This window comes from Desmodus rotundus, chromosome 10 (genome assembly GCF_022682495.2).
Source record: "Desmodus rotundus isolate HL8 chromosome 10, HLdesRot8A.1, whole genome shotgun sequence".
Taxonomy (NCBI): Eukaryota; Metazoa; Chordata; class Mammalia; order Chiroptera; family Phyllostomidae; genus Desmodus; species Desmodus rotundus.
Genome location: NC_071396.1, coordinates 38976110 through 38993868, shown reverse-complemented (window position 1 = coordinate 38993868; position 17759 = coordinate 38976110). Strand labels below are relative to the sequence as shown.

The following is a 17759-nucleotide window of genomic DNA, read 5'->3' as shown; positions in this document are numbered from 1 at the left end:
GAGAGGCTTAAGTGGCATTCTTTCTACCCTCAGCCTGTGAATCGCGGTCCTGGCCACCCGGAAAGACTGGGGCTCCCCATCCTCTCTGCCCTCTTCCTCTCCAGAGCCTCTGTCAGCACCAGGGCCTCTCGTTAGGGCTGCGGCGCTGCGCTCGCTCCTCGCCCGCAGCCACCCCCGCGGCGCCTGGAGCTAGTCCTAGCGAGTGTGCCTCCGGGTCCCCTTACCTGCCGTTGACGAGCCTGGGGCCCCGGCCCGCGCAGGGTCCCGGTGCCCCTGCCTCGGGCCCGAACCCCTCTTTTCCCCTAGCGAATTCGCACCCTGCGACCCCCGCTGCCCCGCCCGAGGGTCCGCGGGCCCTGGACGCGCCGCGGGTGTCTCCCACGAGGTGCGGCGGGACGCCACGTGCCGCGGCGCGAGCGCGGGCTGAGCCGTGGGTGTGCGCCGAGCCCTGCCGCCCCGAGCGGGTTCCCTCTGCTTGCTCCCAAGGCTATGTAAACGGTTACGTCCGTTTACCGAGTGGAGGTCCCGAATTCTGCGAGCCCCCGGGCCACCCTACGTGCGCACACGGCACGTGATAATGGTGCTGAGGCTTTCCAGCGGCGCCGCGAGAAACGGGCGATGCTCGCAGCCTCCCAGGCCTGCCCGCGCCTGGCCCTGGCTGCGCGCCACACCTCAGGCGTGGTGCACACAGGCAGTGTTGCACGCCGCCACAGGGGCACCTCACGGGGAAGAGAAGATGCTAGCGGAGCTCGGGCCCATCCACGCCACGGTTTAAAGGCCAAAAGAGTTGTGCCAGGCTTGAGAAGACTGGAGAGGACCTCCGTGGAATAAATGGAGGCTGATCCAAGATAGGGTCCCAGAAGTTGCAGGGCCTGATCTTGAAAGGCCGCGGCAAGGGCGTCCACTCCAAGTGCACGGCAGGTCTTCAGCAGAAAGCGATAGCAGTTTTTAAGCAAAACTGTGAAGAGAATTCAAATGGAACAGGCAGGGTGAATAATGCTGCTTGCCCTCAGCTGCAAATGGAGTCAGAGGAATGAAGGGCACTTTTGCTGAAATCACCAAGATGTGGGACTTCCAAGTGTTCTGGACACGGGGTCTGTGTCTGGATACTTCAAAAACAAGGAGAACTCTTTGTTCTTAGGTTCTGTCTCTCCAGGACATCATACATCCTGGAGGTGCCTTCTTCTCCTTCTCCTTCTTCTTTTTCATCTCTTTCTCCTATTCCTCCTCCTCCTCCTTATTTTTAATGTATTTGATTTTAGGGAGAGAGAGAAAGAAACATCAGTCCGTTGTTGGTTGCTTCTTGTATGAGCCCTGACCTAGGATCGAACCCACAACCTGGGCATAGGAACGATGCTCCAAGCAACTAGGCCAAGCCCTGGAGGTGTCTTCGTAATGGGGGACAGCATTTGAGAGCTCTGGTCCTATTAAATGACCTAGGAACACTGGTTTCTGATTAGACAAGGGGGAAGCCCTGTTCCCCTGGTAGTATATTAAGATATATATATATATATCATGCTTTTACCTTTTGATAACATGGCCCCACTTCTGGGGGTTTTGTCCTAATTTTCTTCTGTTGTTTTCTGTAATAAGAGTAAATGTAGAATCATCATAGACCAATTAGATCATTTCCTCAGGATAAATTTCTGGAAGTAAAAATACTCAGTGAAAGTTATCTGAGTATTTTTAGGGCTACTAATAATAAAAGGGTAGAGTATTAACAACCTTCTCTGATGTGTGAGGCTTCCCTGTCCCCCTGTTTTGCTGGAACTAAAAATTTCCTTTCCTCTAATCTTTGCTAATTTCATCCTGAGAAAGTTTACATCTGTTTGATTACTACAGAGGTAGGATAATATTACACATTTATAGCCAATTTCCTCATATAAATTGTCAGTGTGACTTCTTTCTCTAGTGAGCTTTTGGTCTTTACTAAGGCTGTTCACCTATGGCCATAGTTGCCATAAACACTTTTCTGTTCACTTTTCATTGTTAATTGATTTTTTAAAAAGATTTTATCTATTTATTTTCAGACAGACGGGAAGGGAGGGAGAAAGAGAAGGAAACATCAATGTGTGGTTGCCTGTCACAGGCCCCCTATTGGGGACCTGGCCTGCAACCCAGGCATGTGCCCTGACTGGGAATCAAACAGGCGACCCTTTGGTTCACAGGTGGGTGCTTATTCCTATGAGCCACACCAGCCAGGGCTCCTTTTAATTGATTGGTCTTTAAATTTGAAAGCCCTTTCCCATACAGACATGAAGCACATTTGTTCATTGATTTTTTTCAGAATTCTAAAAACGTTTTTTTTTTCAGTTTAACTGCTTTAAAATAGAGATATGTCTTAAAAACCAATGGCAGGAGATAGTTGAACTGGCACATTTTTTTTTGTAGTAGTACGTAAAATAATGATGTATCTTAAAATTGACAGCTTAGACTTGAAAACTGGTATATTCTACTTTTTTTCTTTATTTTTTGTGGTGACACATCACAGCTAATAAAATTATGTTTTTATAGATTTTTAAATAGTGTGATAGAATAGCATGTGGGAAAAGAGCAGAATACAAAATTAACAAGTGGCGTATCGACCATGTAAAACTGTTAATGTTGTATTCAAGTACTGTGGCACCAGCACAGAAAGAAAGTGTTTCATGGGGCAAAATCTAGAAAGAGGTCTAAGGTGTATTTGAGAATCCAACGTACAATGAGGCGACATTTCATATCAGAACGGGGAGAATTTTCAGTATATGGTGTGGCTCATGTGGTTGCGTGAAAGAATGGAAAGCTGGGAATCGAACAGACGCTTATATCCCGGAGTTCATAGAGGTATCACTCATAGTAGCTAAAAGGAAGAATCAACACAACTGCCCATCAATAGGAAAACCAGGTATATGCAAACAACAGAATATTATTCAGCTTTAAAAGTTATGAAGTTCTGACACATGCTACAACATGGGTAGACCTCGAAGACATTAAGTAAAATAAATCATACACAAAAGCTCAAATAGTGTACAATTCCACTTACATCAGGAACCTAGAATAGGCAAATCCCTAGAGACAGACAGTAGAACAGAAGCTCCCAGGGGCTGGGGGAGCTCCGGTTTACTGGGTAGAGATTTTCATTGGAGAAGATGAAAAAGTGGCGGTGGAGAGTGGTGATTATTTCCAACACTGTAAAAGAACTTAACACCAGTGAATTGTGCACTTAAAATGGTTAAAATGGTAATTTCTATGTTATGTATATTTACCACAATAAAAAAAAAAAGCAGTGATTTAGCCACCAGTGCATACTGAACGCGTGGCACCGTGAGCGAGCCGGCTGAAGCCCCCGGAACCAGGGCCAGTCCCTGGAAGGTTCAAAACCGCCTCTGCGGGAGAGCCCGCCCCCCCCCCCGCCAGGAAGTCCCGCCTGCCGGGCGCCGAGCGGCGCGGCCCTTTGTTTGCGACGCTTAAAGCCTCCGAATTCACACGGACTGGGTAAGTGGTTATAGAGCCCTCAGGAAGCTCTTATTCACACTACCGCGATCACACAGCCTCGCCGCAGGGGGCTGCGCTGGCCTTGGGACCCTACCCTGTGCTCTAACCAGCGGGCCTCCGCGGCTTTGTTTGCGGCCTCCAGCTTCACACTGCGCTTGGAGGAGGAGCGGTTCTCAGTCCCACCACTCAGAATTGCGAAGCTTCGTATGCACCAGTAATGTGTGTTTGTTTGCTACTGGAACTATAGAAAATACCGAGAGGAAAAAAATTTATTACCCATGCTCCCACCATTTAAAGACAAAGTCCCTGTAAACATTTTGGATTATATCTTTTCCAGGTATAGGAACACATGTATCTATAGGTGGGGCAAGAGTATTACAGTTCTGAGTGCACAAAACGCAGAGTTTATTCTTGTGTTATTATTGACTGACTATTGTATTATTTTCCATACAAACAACTGTAACGTACTTTTGCCCATCCTGTGTGTGAGTGTGTGTGTGTATTTTTAAATCCTCACCTGAAGATACGTTCATTGATTTTGGAGAGATGCTATTGATATCTAGGTGGTAGAGGCCAGGGATGCTGCCAAACGCCCTACAATACACAAGCCAGCCCTCCACAGTAAAAAAGTATCAGCCCCAGCTATGGTTGGTGGAGCTCAATGGATTGAGTGCCAGCCTGGGAACCAAAAAGTCACTGGTTCTATTCCCAGTCAGGGCAGATGCCTTGGTTGCAGGTTCAGTCCCTAGTCCGGCCATGTGAGAGAGACAACTGACTGATGTCTCTCTCTCACATCCACGTTTCTCTCCATCTCTTTCTCCCTCCCTTCCCTGTCCCTAAACATAAATAAAAAATTTTTAAAAATGTTTATAGATCTCCAGGCCTGGCAAGGATGCAGAGTAAGAAAAGTATCCATTGACCGATTTTCAAATATTAAAGCAGCCTTGCATTCCTGGAATAAATACTACTCAGTTGTGACGTATTATCTTTTTATATAGTAATGTTGGATTTGATTTGCTAATGTTTTATCAGGATGTGTAAGTTTATATTCACAAGGGCTATCGGTCTGCAATTTTCTTTTGCCAGATTTGGTAATGCTTTTTGCCACGTCCTGTCCTAGGTGATGCTGGCCTCCGCAAAGGCACCAAGCCAGGAGTGTGCCCCTCCTCTGTTTTCCACTAGTGTTTGTGTGTTTATCTCTGCTTGATAAAATTGGCCAGTGAAACCATCTGGGCCTGGATTTTTTTTGCGGGGTGTGGGGAAGGTATGGATAACAAATTAATTTTTTTTTTACCTGTGTTACTTCTTTCTTCCTTTCATCTTTTTTTCTTTTTTACCTGTATTTCTTTTTAACAAGCCCCATGGCAAATATCCCCAGGTCTAGTCTCCTGGGTAAGAACTTGGTCACATGCTCAGCCCCAGCCAACCAAGGCTAGAGAGAGATGGTTCTGCTGAGACTACCTGAAGTTAAGATTTGGGTTTATCCCTCACCACACAAGGGACACCTCTGAGGGTGGAACCCAGTCACAGTTCTGTTGGCAAAGAAGCAAGGACTAGGGTTACACAGGTAACCTAGTGTCTGCTACAGAATAAGAAGGGAAAAAAGAAGAAAATTTGAAAGATGGAGGAATTAGCCAAGACACTAAATTGAATCCAGATTGTCTCCATTGCAGGGCAAGATTGCTGTTTCCCTTCAACATGGATGGGGTTCGCAGCTCACAAGTAGAAAACAGCTTGGTAGCACCCCAAAATTTCAGTTAGCCTTTGAACGGTTCACCTCGGGCAGGACCTGTCGGATCCATCCCTCAGCCGGGAGACAGGCGGGGTCACACGGTGCTGCCCTGAGCCTCCTCCTCACCTTCCACACCTCCCCCACCCAGGCTTCCCCATTCGGGGCGGAGCCTGCTGTCTGGTAAGGCCAGCGTTTGGTCCTGGAATTCAATATTCATTTCAGAGTTGAGTTATTACTGAGCCAAAGGAGCCTATGACCCTGGGCTAGTACAACAGATGAAGGAAAGCTCGTTGTCAGGCCCAAGGGCAGGGCAAAGTCCCTAGAAGTGGTGTGGGAGGGAGCCCTTGAGGACACCTTCCAGCGGAGCAGAAGGAACCAAACAGTGACAGGCACAGCCACAAGGAGGGACAGTCACTAGCTGGGGAGCCAGACTGGGGAGGAGAGGAGGGAAGGTGTACAAGTTCAGGTGGTCTCAATGACTGTTTCAGGGCCAGACCTCAATACTGGGCGCTTCACCGTTTCTGCCTCCATGGGGCCTCTCAGCAATCCCGTCCCACATCTCCACGAAACAGAGACGTGCACAGACAGAAAGCCAGCGAGTGGGCAGAGCCCAAGTGGACTCCAGGCATGTCCAAATCCAGTGCTCCTTTCACCAACCCAGCCAGTTTGATGGCCGAGGGCACCTGGCCAAAAGGAACACTAGAGGACTGCAATCTAGGGGAGAAGTCCTGCGATTCTCACTGGTGACGCACCCAAGGGAGAGCAGTCACCCAGACTCTCAAAGCTCCTCAGGAGCCCGGTGGAGCAAACCGATGCAATCCCCCAGCCCGCCCTACTCAGGAAAGGTGGGGCCCCTGCCGGAGGCGCAGCTCGGCCCGGCCCGCGTGGCCAGCAGGGGGCGCTCCAGCCGGAGCTGCAACCCCAGCCCGGGGAAGGCTGTGCGTGGCGGGACCTGGGCAGGTGATTCAGCCTGGGGAAGTGGATGAAAACTATCATCACAGATTGCCGTGTGGAATTGAACTGGGACAGGGTAAGGATTTTTGCTTTTCGTTTTAAACTCAGCTCTTTAAATTCTAAACACACTGATGGACAAATTTACAAGCTTGCGTTAATTGGATCGAATGCACTGTGTGTCTGACTTGGCCTCGCTTCCCCTGAAACCAGAGCCTGGGGGGACTTGATTTAGGAGGTGACAGTAAGGAGTGTAAGTGACCAGGAGAAGAGAGTGAGCCAACACCAGCCCGTGTTACCAAGGTGATCCCCCACACGGTCCCCAGGACTTTATGCAATGTGTCTCGGAACTGGCCTCAGGTCTGAGGGGAGAGCCTGTCCAGTTGCACCTGTGCATAGCCGGCCCCGATGGTCTCCCAGTGGGGACTGAGAGTGAGAGAAGGTGAGCGAGTGGGTGTAAAGAGGTACACTGACCTCAGAAACCCACGCAAGAAAGGGATGTAGGAGAAACAAGGGGAACCCAAGGAACCATCCACAACTGAGGCGGCGCCCTTCACTTCAGCACGGCTTCTACTACAATGAGCTTTGAGGGGGGAGAAGGGGGAGAAGGGGGAAGAGAAGGGGAAGGGTCGTCAAGGAACATGTACAAAGGACCCATGGATGGAGCCAAAGAGGGGAAGGATTGAAGGGGGGGGGATGCAGACCAACAATTAAAAAAAGAGCTTTGGGAGGGATTCTGAGAAGTGGGGTCACTTGCTTAGAGGTGAAGGCACATGCAACTTTGCTGCACGTTGTCCAATCTTCACGAACAGCAGGTTGTACCAGTTTGCGTTGCCCCTGCAACTTGTGTGAATGCCGGCTCCCTGCAGTCTTGCCAGCGGAGTGTGCTGCAAACCTGTAGGTTTGAGCTGAGAAATCAAACCTACATCTTATGACATCTAAAAATGACATCTAAAAATTACATCTTAGTACATTTTTATTTTGCATTTCTGTTATAAGCAAAAGTGAGCATGATAAACACAAGAATTTTCAGCGCAATATTAACTGTGTTAGCAAATTACAGGAAACACAAAACCACAATGAGATACCACCTCATGCCCATTAGTATGACCACTATTAAAAACACAAGTGCGCACGCAGGGCGCTGAGCACCAGCCTGTGATCGGAAAGGCTGCTGGTTCCATTCCGGGCCAGGGCTCCAGCTGGGGGTGTGTGAGAGGCAACCAGTCCATGTGCCTCTCAAGCATCGATGTTCCTCTCCCTCTTTTTCTCCCTCCCTTCCCCTCTCTCTAAAAATAAATAAGATCTTTAAGCACACAATTATAGCCCAGAGCACCAACTCAGTTCGATCCCCTGTCAAGGCACATTCAAGAATCAACTAATGAATGCATAAATAAGTGGAACGATAAACGGATGTTTCCCTCTCTCTCTCTCCCCCCCTTCCTCTCTCTCTCTAAAATCAAGCCATTAAAAAAAAAAGTGTTGACAAGGATGTGGAGAAATTAGAACCCTGGTGCACTGTTGGCAGGAATGTAAGGTGATGCAGCCACTGTGGAAAACAGTGTGGAGGTTCCTTAAAAAACTTAACATATGATCCAGCAATTCCACTTCTAGGTATACACACTAAAGAAGTGGAAGCAGGTTCGCAAAGAAATATTTGCGCACACACGCGTTCACAGCAGCACTATACACAACAGTGAAAAGGCGAAAGCAGCCCATGTGCCCACTGACAGATGATTGGATAAATAAATGTGGGGTAGCCACACAATGGATTATTATTCGTCCGCAAAAGCAAGGAAATTCTGACTCATCCTGCAACATGAATGAAGCTTGAGGGCGTTACGCTAAGTGAATGAGCCAGTCACAGACAGATATTGTATGACTCCGCTTACATAATGCAGAGACACAGAAAACAGAGTGGTGGTTCCCAGGTTACCAGGGGCCAGGGGAGGATGCAACGAGAAGTCATTGTTTAGTGGGTGTGGAGTTTCAGCTTTGCAAGGTGAAGAGTTCTGGAGACGATGGTGGTGACGGCTGCGGAGCAATGTGAATGTACCTAATGCCACTGAACTGGGCACTTAGAAATGGCTAAGATGGTACATTTATTTTATTTTTTTTTAAGATTTTATTTATTTTTGGAGAGAGGGGAAAGGAGGGAGAAAGAGGGGGAGAAACATTGATGTGAGAGAAATACATCAATTGGTTGCCTCTTGAGCACCCCCCAATGGGGAACCGGCCAGCAGCCCACGCATGTGCCCTGAGTGGGATTTGAACCTGCAATCTTTCAGTTCTCAGGCCGGAATCCAATCCACTGAGCCATACCAGCCAGGACTAAAATGGTAAGTTTATATCATGCATATTTTGTCATGATTTTTAAACAAGAAGCAATCCAAATATTGGATAAATAGTTGGATACATTATACCACACTCACCCATGAGATTATAATACAGCTGTGAAAAAGAAGGAGGAGTATCTGTATTTCTTCCTGAAATGTGACCTCCAGGATGTCACTAAGTGAGACAGCAAGGGGCTTTACAGTTTCTGATACAGGGAGTGAATGCAAATATAGGTGCTCATATTTCAAATAGAAACAATGGGAGGATAAATAAAGAATTAATGTAAACATGATAAAAAATAAAATTTAAAAACTACAAAAAGCAAAAAAATAAAAAAGAATTAATATAAACATTCGCCTAGAGCAGTGATCTTTCAACCTTTTTCACCTCATGGTGCACATAAACTAATCGCTAAAATTTTGCAGCACACGAAAAAAAATATTTTTTGCCAGTCTGACAAAAAATTAGGTATAATTTTGATTCATTCACAGAGGATACCTATTGGGTTTTTTTTTGGCTGCTGTCACTTTTTTATTGGACAATCTAAGGGAAAAGAGGTCAGTGCCCCTGACTCAATAGGCAGGTACTGCATGTTTTAAAGGTTCTTGCAGCACATCAGCTGAAAATCGCTGACCTAGAGGGAGAGAAAGGATCAGGGTAGAAAGGACAGGGGTGCAGCTAGGCCTCTCCACACACGCTTGCTTTACAGTTGTGTTTAGGAAACGTAAATGTGCATGCGATCTTTGAAAAACTTAATCAATGTAGAGTAAATCGGATTGATTGCTCTGCAGTCTTGATAAGCACAGTCTGAGAGGCGCATGGATGGTGATTTTTGAGAATCTTTTCTTTATAAGATTTTATTTATTTTTTAGAGAGAGGGGAAGGGAAGGAGAAAGAGGACAGAAACATCAATGTGTGGTTACCTCTCACGTGCCCCCTACTGGGGACCTGGCCCACAGCCCAGGCATGCGTCCTGACAGGGAATCGAACCAGCGACCCTTTGGTTTGCAGGCTCATGCTCAATCCATTGAGCCACACCCGCCAAGGTTTCCCTCAACTTCTCATTCCAGACCACCAGAGGTAGTCTCCTGCTTCAGGGCAGTGGAGGTCTCACCACCCCACTCACTCACCAGCAGTGGGGAGAGGCCTCTGCTGCCTTCTGAACAGTGGGCCATCTAGTTCCAGCCTCCCACCCCGGCAGCTGGCCTTCTGGTGCTACTTTAATGGGGTGTTGAGCTACATGTCCCCCAGGAACCTAGCTTGGGGGATGGGGAACGCGGAGGACAGCCATTGAGAGGTACATTGCATATCTGTGGCAGCCAGGGAGATGGGTGTGACTTTGACTTATGGGGGGTAGGGAGGGCAGGCTTGTGATGTAGGGGGTCAGGGGGGCGCTTACAGCACCTGCTCAAGAGGCAAGAAGGCGGTTTGCCCTGTGTCACTAGGCCATACCTGCCCAGACTGATAATAGCAGCTGGAAAAAAAATGAACTGTACAAAGAACAGGGAGATGCAGCCCACTGTGGGAAGAGTTGAAAATTGGGTTGCGCCAGAAGCTCCAGGCCAGGATTTAAACTAGGCCTGGCAGCCGTGAGGTGCTTGCACTCTCTCTCTCTCTCTCTCACTCTGCCATGCAGTTTGAGAGGGAATAGGGGGTCTGCCAAGAAAGGCCCCCACCGGCCCACCATGGGGTCTGCTGTGAAAGGAGGTGCCATGTGGTTTTGGATTCAGAGCTGGAGAACAGGGCAACATAGCTAATGGTTCTGGGAATTGCAGGACCTGTCCAGCCAAGTGTGGATTAATGGGAGATGTCTGAATGCCGAACTGGGACTGGGAATGCTGAGCCGTGGACTTCCGCCGGGTTTGGCAAAGGGGTCAGGACCGTGTGTTTGCAGGGGTTTTAAAGGGAGTGGAACTTAGTTGTGCATTCTAAATCTGTTTGACTTTTAAATAAACCATTTTTCCTGTTCACCAAACTCTGGCATTGGAAGTCACACTCCTTGGCGGTGGGCAATCAGACCCCTCACAACTGTTTCAGACTGAATAGGCTGGGCTTCTGTAACAGTACTTCCTGCTGTCTTAGCTCGAATCCTCAGGAAAGCAGAGCCTCAGCCTAGAGCCTGGGTGCACTTTATTTGGTGGCTGATTCCAGGAAATGAGAGAGAGAGAGAGAGTGGTGAGAATGACAAAGGGTGGAGGTGAAATTCGACACAGCGTGTGTTTTGACTAGTGCCCCTTCCTAGTTGAAGGTTACCCCAGAAAGCGCTCCCAGGCTATGCCCGTGGGTGGAGAAGGCTCCTGCAGCTTGGGGGACAGCCTGGGAGCAGAAAAGCAGAGACCCCACAGCAGATGGCAGAAATGAGGCACCGACTGTGCACACAGCCACCACCAGTGCTGCGGCTAAAATCCGAGGTGGGCTGATCGGATGACTCTGGAAGTCCCAAAGCACCTGCTACACCTGCCCCATTCCTACCGGGCCAGAAATCTGCCGCGAGGCCAAAGGCCAAACCCTTTCTACTCCCTGGGACTCAGGTACCTTTCTCCTGTGGACCTTTGTCCATTCTAGAAACATTTGGAGAGGGCCTAGTAAGTGTTAAGCACTTCTCTGCACTGAGCTAAAAAACAGAAAGCCCTATGGAGCTTACATTGTAGTGTGTTTATGTGTGGGGGGTGACAATAAATAAAATATACAGCACATCAAATAGTGACATGCTAGAACTCAAAGCAGGGAAGGACGGTAATTTGTGCTGGTTGGGAGTGGGGCAAAGACACGCTCTTTTAAATAAAGTCATCAGGGAAAACACCACTGAAAAGGTAACATTTAAGCGGACAGCTGAAGGAAGTGAAAGTGAGGAAAATCAGCAAGACACTGAGAAGGGGCAACGGGGAGGCAGGAGGGAACGCAGAAGAGTGTGGTGCTGACAAGCCAAGTGAAGACCGTGTTTCAGGGAGGAGTGAGCTGCATGCAGTGCTGATGAGTTGGGGGTGGGGGGCCAATATGAGGCTGGAGAACTGGCCAAGGGATGTGGCAACAGTGGGGGTCAATGGCATCCAGCAGGCTGGAGAGAGTGGGGGGAGGGCGAGAAGTGTGAAGCTGAGGGGGATTGACAGCAAAGAGGGAGGGGAAGAACTGAAGACAGTGAATAAAAGCAATGTTTGGAGTTTAGTTATAAAGGGAAGAGAAATGGGGCAGCAGCTGGAAGCTGATGTAGGGTCAAGAAAGGCTTTTCCAAGACTGCAGACCTACCTGGATCTCTATGCCCATTTCCCTTCATCTTTCCTCTTGCTGTAGACAAATCTACAGCCTCTTTGACCTCCCTCCTCAAGCCCAAAAAATATTTTTGCAAAGTGTGTTCCCCAGAGGGCTGTGAGTTGTAGGCAACGAAAGCCACCTCCCTTCGTTCCTCTTTTCGCTGTCACACCCTTCCTTGGCCAACTCGGTCAGGGGGGGAAATTCAGGAGCAGAAAGGACAAAGATATGTCAACATATCCTTCTGCCTCATTTAATCGGGGCCCTTTAGCAACCCGGAGGCCCCTACCTAAACATGGGGCTTCCTGCCTGCCTGCTGCTGGTCTGGCAGGTGCTGGCCAAAACAAGTCCCTGAGCTCTAGTCATTCTTGGATGGCCTCTGTGATTTGTGTTATTTCCCCATATCACATGTAGTTCTCATTCTTGTTTATCTGTAAAACACTTTCCTCCTTTACAACATGTTTTGTGGTTAAACTCACATACAACTCAGTATTTCGTTCATTTTTCTATTTTATTTATTGAGTTTAGAGAGAGGAAGGGAGAGAGAAAAACATCAACTTGTTCCACTTATTTACGCATTCATTGGTTGATTTCTGCATGTGCCCTGCCTGGGGATCCAATCAGCAACCTCGGGGCGTCAGAACGGTGCTCTGACCCCCTGACCCCCGGCCAGCGCCTGAAACGCACGATGTCCAAGTGCACAGTTCAGTGGGTTTTAGGACAGCTGCGCTGTTGTGCGGCCATTACCACTCTAGTTCCGAAAACTTTTTGCTCAACCCAGAAGGAACCCTGCACAACACTTCCCCCCACTGCCCCCAGCTCTGGGTGACTGCCAGCCTGCTCTCTGGATTTGCCTATTTCATATAAACAGAATCATACAATACGTTGTCTTTTGTGTCTGGTTTCTTTCACTTAATATAGTTGCTCGATTTGTCCCTTCTTTTGTGTTTTTTTTTTCTAGTGTACCATTTTGATTCCCTTCCCATTTTCTTTTCTGTATATTTTCTTAGTTATTTATTGCTTAATTTTTTAAAGATTTCATTTATTTATTTCTAGAGAGAGAGGAAGGGAGGGAGAAAAAGAAGGAGAGAAACATCAGCGTGTGGTTGCCTCTCACGCACCCCTACTGGGGACGTGGCCTGCAACCCAGGCCTGTGTCCTGACAGGGAATAGAACCAGCGACCCTCTGGTTCACAAGCGGGTGCTCAATCCACTGAGCCACACCAGCCAGGGCTATTTCCTTAGTTATTTTAAAAGGAAATCTTATTTCACAATTATAAGAATTTTAAATATTTTTATTCAATATATATTAATATACAGAATCAGAATAATTAAAATACAAGGAGCACTGTTCAACAGAAGTACTTTTAAGGTAGTGTCTAATGACGTTTTGTGTCGTTCTGCTAATTGACTAAATAAGACCATTTTTATACTGTGGATCCCAAGAGTGATGTGCCTTTTACGACGGACTTCTGGGGGGCTAACTGGGCTGAAATGTTTAAATTGTCTCCAGTCATTGCTGAACAGGGGCCTCTCGTGCTCTCAGCACTTCGTGGAAAAGCTGCACTGCGCAGCCGCCTCCCACCGTGCGCTCCTGCCAGCGGCCCGCCTGCTCTTACAAAGGCGCTCCCAGGTGAAAGGCACTCTCAGGCCCTAGATCAACCAATGGGCTGCCACACAAGAGCCGCCACGCCGCTCCACAGCAGTGCTGCTGATTGACTGAGCTGTTTGCACTGAATAAAGTCTCTCCTTTCACTGCACCCCAAATTGAGGACTCCTGTTGGTGTTGAATTGGCACGAATGACCTTTGACCTTCAGTTGACCATACAGGGTTTAGTAATCCCTAGTCTACTCCTGAAAGCAGGACACCCTCTACTCTCCTGGGTCTCACGTCGCCCCAGGGAAATGGGTCTGAGTCCTATCAACCCAAGTTTCCGATGGGTGGCCTGTCTGCATTCCAGGGGACCAGTGTTATCACCTGTGTTGTGCAACCACGTCACTCACAAATACAAAGCACTCCACGTGGCACCTATAGCTTGGGTGTGTGTGTTGGGGCTATGGACAGTTCATGTCCTGGGAGCGAGCAGCAAATTAGAATGGCTCTAGAGCGTGGTCCAAATCAGAGCGCACAGGAGGAAAGAGGAGTGAAACGGACCAGGTGACGGCCTCGATTCAGTTCAACCACCTGCCCCTGGATAGCGTGAAGGTCCGGGGAGGCCAAGACTTCTGGTTTTTCCAGAGAACATGGGAAATCTGGATTTTAACTGTTAAGTAACTCCAAATTCTTAAATGTTGGCAACTAATGCAAACTTTTAAAATAAGGTGGGCTGGGCCCTGGCCGGGTAGCTCACTTGGTTAGAGCGTCCTCCTGATACACCAAGGTTGCGTGCGGGTTTGATCCCCCTTAAGGGCACGTACAAGAAGTAACCGATGAATGCATAAATGAGTGGAACAAGAAATCGGTGTTTTTCTCTTCCTTTCAAATCAACAAATAATAAATAAGTAAAACCACGCGGGTTGGGCAAATCCTATCTGCATACAAGATTGTCCGTGGAGAGAGCTTGTACTCCAAGGAGAAGAAAAGAAGGCCTGCAGCGGCAGAGCGACTCGCCTAAAACCAAACAGCCAGGTGGGGGAGGCAGAGCTCCAAGTTTTAAGACAGCTTCTTTCCGGGAACAGTTTTCCGGTCGTAAAATACACTTACCCTGGACTCAGACTGCAATCCCTCCCGCTAGCCTGGAAGCCGACGGCCAAGTGCAAGATGCGCGACCCCGTCCGGCCCCGCCCGCCTCACTGCACCTTCCACCCCTGAGCGCCCCAGGTCCCCGAACTTCGCCCTGGGTCCCCAGGGCCAAGAATGTCATTACCTGCCACCCCACTCCCCCTACCTCCCACACCGCCCGCTGCAAGCCTGACGCCCACGGCGCGTCCCCAGCGGGCCACGCGAAATCCTCCTCCACGGCCCTATCGCCCCGTTCCCAAACCGGCTGCCAGCCGAGTCACCCGCCCACACCCGGCCGCGGGAGACCGATCCCGCGGGCGCGCGGCCCTCCCGCATCCAAGAAGAGCCCCCCAGCGCGCCACCGCCACTGGCAGGAAGGAGGTGCGCGTGCGCCGCACTCATTTATTGCGTCACGGGGTCCGGAGCGCGGGCGCACGGCCCGCGCCTTCGTGCCTGCCGGGCGCGCGCCGGGGCCGCCGAGGCGGCCTGGGCGTCCAGCGCCTCCTCCAGCAGCTGCACGCGCGCCGTGGTCTCGGTCAGCATGTCCATGAGCACCTGCTGCTGCAGCCGCAGGTAGTTGTTCTCCTCCAGCAGCTCCTGGCTGTGCACGCGCGGCACCGGCGCCTTCCCGACCGCGACGCTCGGCGCGCGCAGCGGCAGCCCCGGGCGCCCCGGGGGGCCCTCAGCCGCCCAGCGGCCGCCCTGGAACACGAACGCTCGGCCGCCCAGACGCGTGCGCGGCGCGCCGTAGCAGAGGCCCAGCTCGGCCTGGCGTGCGCTGGGCTCCAGGAGGTAGAAGGTGGACATGGAGGCGATGCGGCGCAGTGGCGGGCGCCGCGGCGAGAAGCGCCGCGAGAAGTGGTCGGCCCAGAACTGTCGCAGCTGCTCCCACACGCGCCTGGCGTGGTGCTCGGCCGGCCACCCGAAGGCCTCCAGGTCGAGGGCCAGGTGGGTCCCTGCAGGCGCGTGGGTGCCCAGAGTGGAGCCGCTAGGACGTTGGTGACCGGAGTTGCACCCTTGCCTCGGGACCCCTGATGTTCTGCGTGATGGAAGCGAGCCAGAGGCACTGCTAGGGAGCAAGGACCCGGGTGAGCAGCCCGCTCGGTGCTGGCTGTCCCCTCAGACCGCGAGGCCCGGTGGTGGACGGGGCTTGGCCACTGAGAAGCCCATCCCTGCTAGTCATACTAGCAGCAGTTCCCCCGAAGCCACCTTCCCCAAAGACCACTCTGGGTCAGACCCTGCTCTCTAAAGATGGGGAGGCTGCCGGGAGGGGTTATGGGGCTGGGAGGGTGGAAGAATAGCAGAGACAGGTCCTGCAAAGACGTGCAGGACTTTGCCAGCTGTACTGGGTGTGGAAAAGGGAGAGCCTGCAGGCAGAGTGGAAAGCCAGGCAAGGCTGCGTGTTCTAGAGGCGAGGAGGACTTTGGGGCGGGCTTGACGCCCAGTACTCAGCCGGGAATAGCGGAAGAGGGAGCTGGTCGAAGGGTTGCAAGACCGGGCAGGTCTGGGTGTGCAGAGCATGTGGTAGGCCGTCAGGTGTAACCAACAGCGCGGCTGCCCTCATCGTTCACTTTTCTACCTCAAGCGGGCACCTCCGTGCCAGCCCTGGTCTGGGCACGGGGCCCAGGCTGTGCCTGCCTTCCAGATGCTGTCGGTCCAGCTTGGGGGCGTTTACAGATAGTTCACAGTCCAGTGTGCTCCGCGACATCTTGGGGACATATGGCAGGGCTAGAACCTCTGCTTAGGACTTGAGGTAACAGAAGTTGTGCAGACTCCATCCTCAGGGAGCTAAAGTGTCCCCCCCCCCCCCCCCCCGTGAGTGCCGATTCTGCTGTGTGTGAGGACTGTGAGCTCTGTTTTAAGTTCATCCTCTTCCCATGAAGTGTGGAAAGGGAAAGAACTCTGGAGCAGGGGGCCCTCTGCCATGCCTTCATTACTTCCATATGCACTTATTCCCCACGTAGAGCTGGGTAGCGGCTGCATGGTGCTATCCCCTAGATGTGGCTCAGGGATGCACCTTTGGAAGCCTGCAGAGCATCCAAGAGTTGCAACCAGGCTCACCCTTGAGGTTGCATCTTCCCAGAGGACCCTCCCTCGAGAAAGCCAGCTGCATGTCGTCCCTCACCTGGAGGATGTGTTGGAGGTGCCGAGCTGCTGTCCCAGGCCTGGCCCAGTCTGTGAACCCCTCAGCTGATGTCCACCTGCTGTGACTCACAATGCCTCCAGGCCAGATCAGCCCAGAACAAAAGGGATGCTGCCTGCCAAGCCAAGACAGGCCCTGGGCCCTGCTGTGCGCAAGGCACTGTTCTAGGGATGTGTCCCTCGGGAAGCTATGGTTTCTAGAGGGAGGTCTTAAGCACAGCCTGAGACAGGAATCTGTTCCAGGGGAGGGAACTCAGTGAAGCTAATGCCGGGTGTCACGATGCCCTAGAGGCAGAGCCTGAGGTGAGAACTCCTGTTTGATTTATGGAGGTGCCCTTGGAGGCAGGGAGGGAGGAAAGCAGGTCAGGGCAGGGAGAAGGGCTGAAGGGGAGCAAGAGTTTGGGCTGAAGTGGAGATGAGCATCGGCCCAACCCCACAGGGGGCCGCAGAAATTGCCCCACCGAGTTCCCTCCCTGCCAGGGGTCAGGCCCAGTGCCGGCAGCGCTCACACCGTGGGCAGAGCCAGGTGGCTGGGCCACCTCCGGGGAAACTGTTCTAGAGCAATAAACTACATATATTTGTAATGTACAATTTGATATGTTCTGCTAATGTGTGAAATCATCACTCGAGATAATGAAGGCATCCATTAGCTCCAGAAGTTTCCTCTGCTCCCATCACTATAGAATCATCTGCATTTTCTCCGGCTTTATGTATATACAATTTAGTAGCAATTTTTAAAAAGGTCTTATTTATTCACTTTTAGAGAGAGGGGAAGGGAGGGGGAAAGAGAGGGAGAGAAACATCAGCAATTGACAGATACATCGATTGGTTGCCTCTCACATGCCTCCCTCCATCTGGGGGCAAAGCAGGCACAGACCTGACTGGGAACCGGCGACCTCTTGGTTCGCAGGCTGGCGCTCAATCCACTGAGCCGCACCAGCCAGGGCCAATGGAGTATGTAATTTTTTTGCACTAGCTTCTTACGGCATAATTATTTTGAGATTCAGTCATGTTGTGTTTATCAACAGTTCAGTCCTTTTATGGATGAGTAGTAGTCTGTTGCATGGCCACAGTTTGTTTTTCCGTCCAGCGTTGATGGAATTTAGGTTGCTTGCAGTTGGGAAGTTTTTACAAGTACAGCTGCCACGAACA

General features: G+C 50.6%; 1 protein-coding gene and 1 long non-coding RNA gene across 2 annotated transcripts; one reads left to right on the top strand and one right to left on the bottom strand.

The window, feature by feature from the left end:
* Nucleotides 1-3426: 3426 nt before the first annotated feature.
* LOC123478777 (uncharacterized) lies at nt 3427-6744 on the top strand. Its single transcript, XR_006654092.2, has 3 exons — nt 3427-3474; nt 5148-5386; nt 5695-6744. It is a non-coding gene; the product is annotated as an uncharacterized lncRNA (long non-coding RNA).
* An 8123-nt stretch (nt 6745-14867) lies between these two features.
* On the bottom strand, nt 14868-16173 carry CBY3 (chibby family member 3). Its single transcript, XM_053912234.1, has 3 exons — nt 16058-16173; nt 15914-15969; nt 14868-15421 (listed from the first exon to the last, which is right to left on the bottom strand). The coding sequence occupies exons 1-3, from the start codon at nt 16171-16173 to the stop codon at nt 14868-14870; spliced, it is 726 nt and encodes a 241-aa protein (XP_053768209.1).
* Between the last annotated feature and the right edge of the window lie 1586 nt (nt 16174-17759).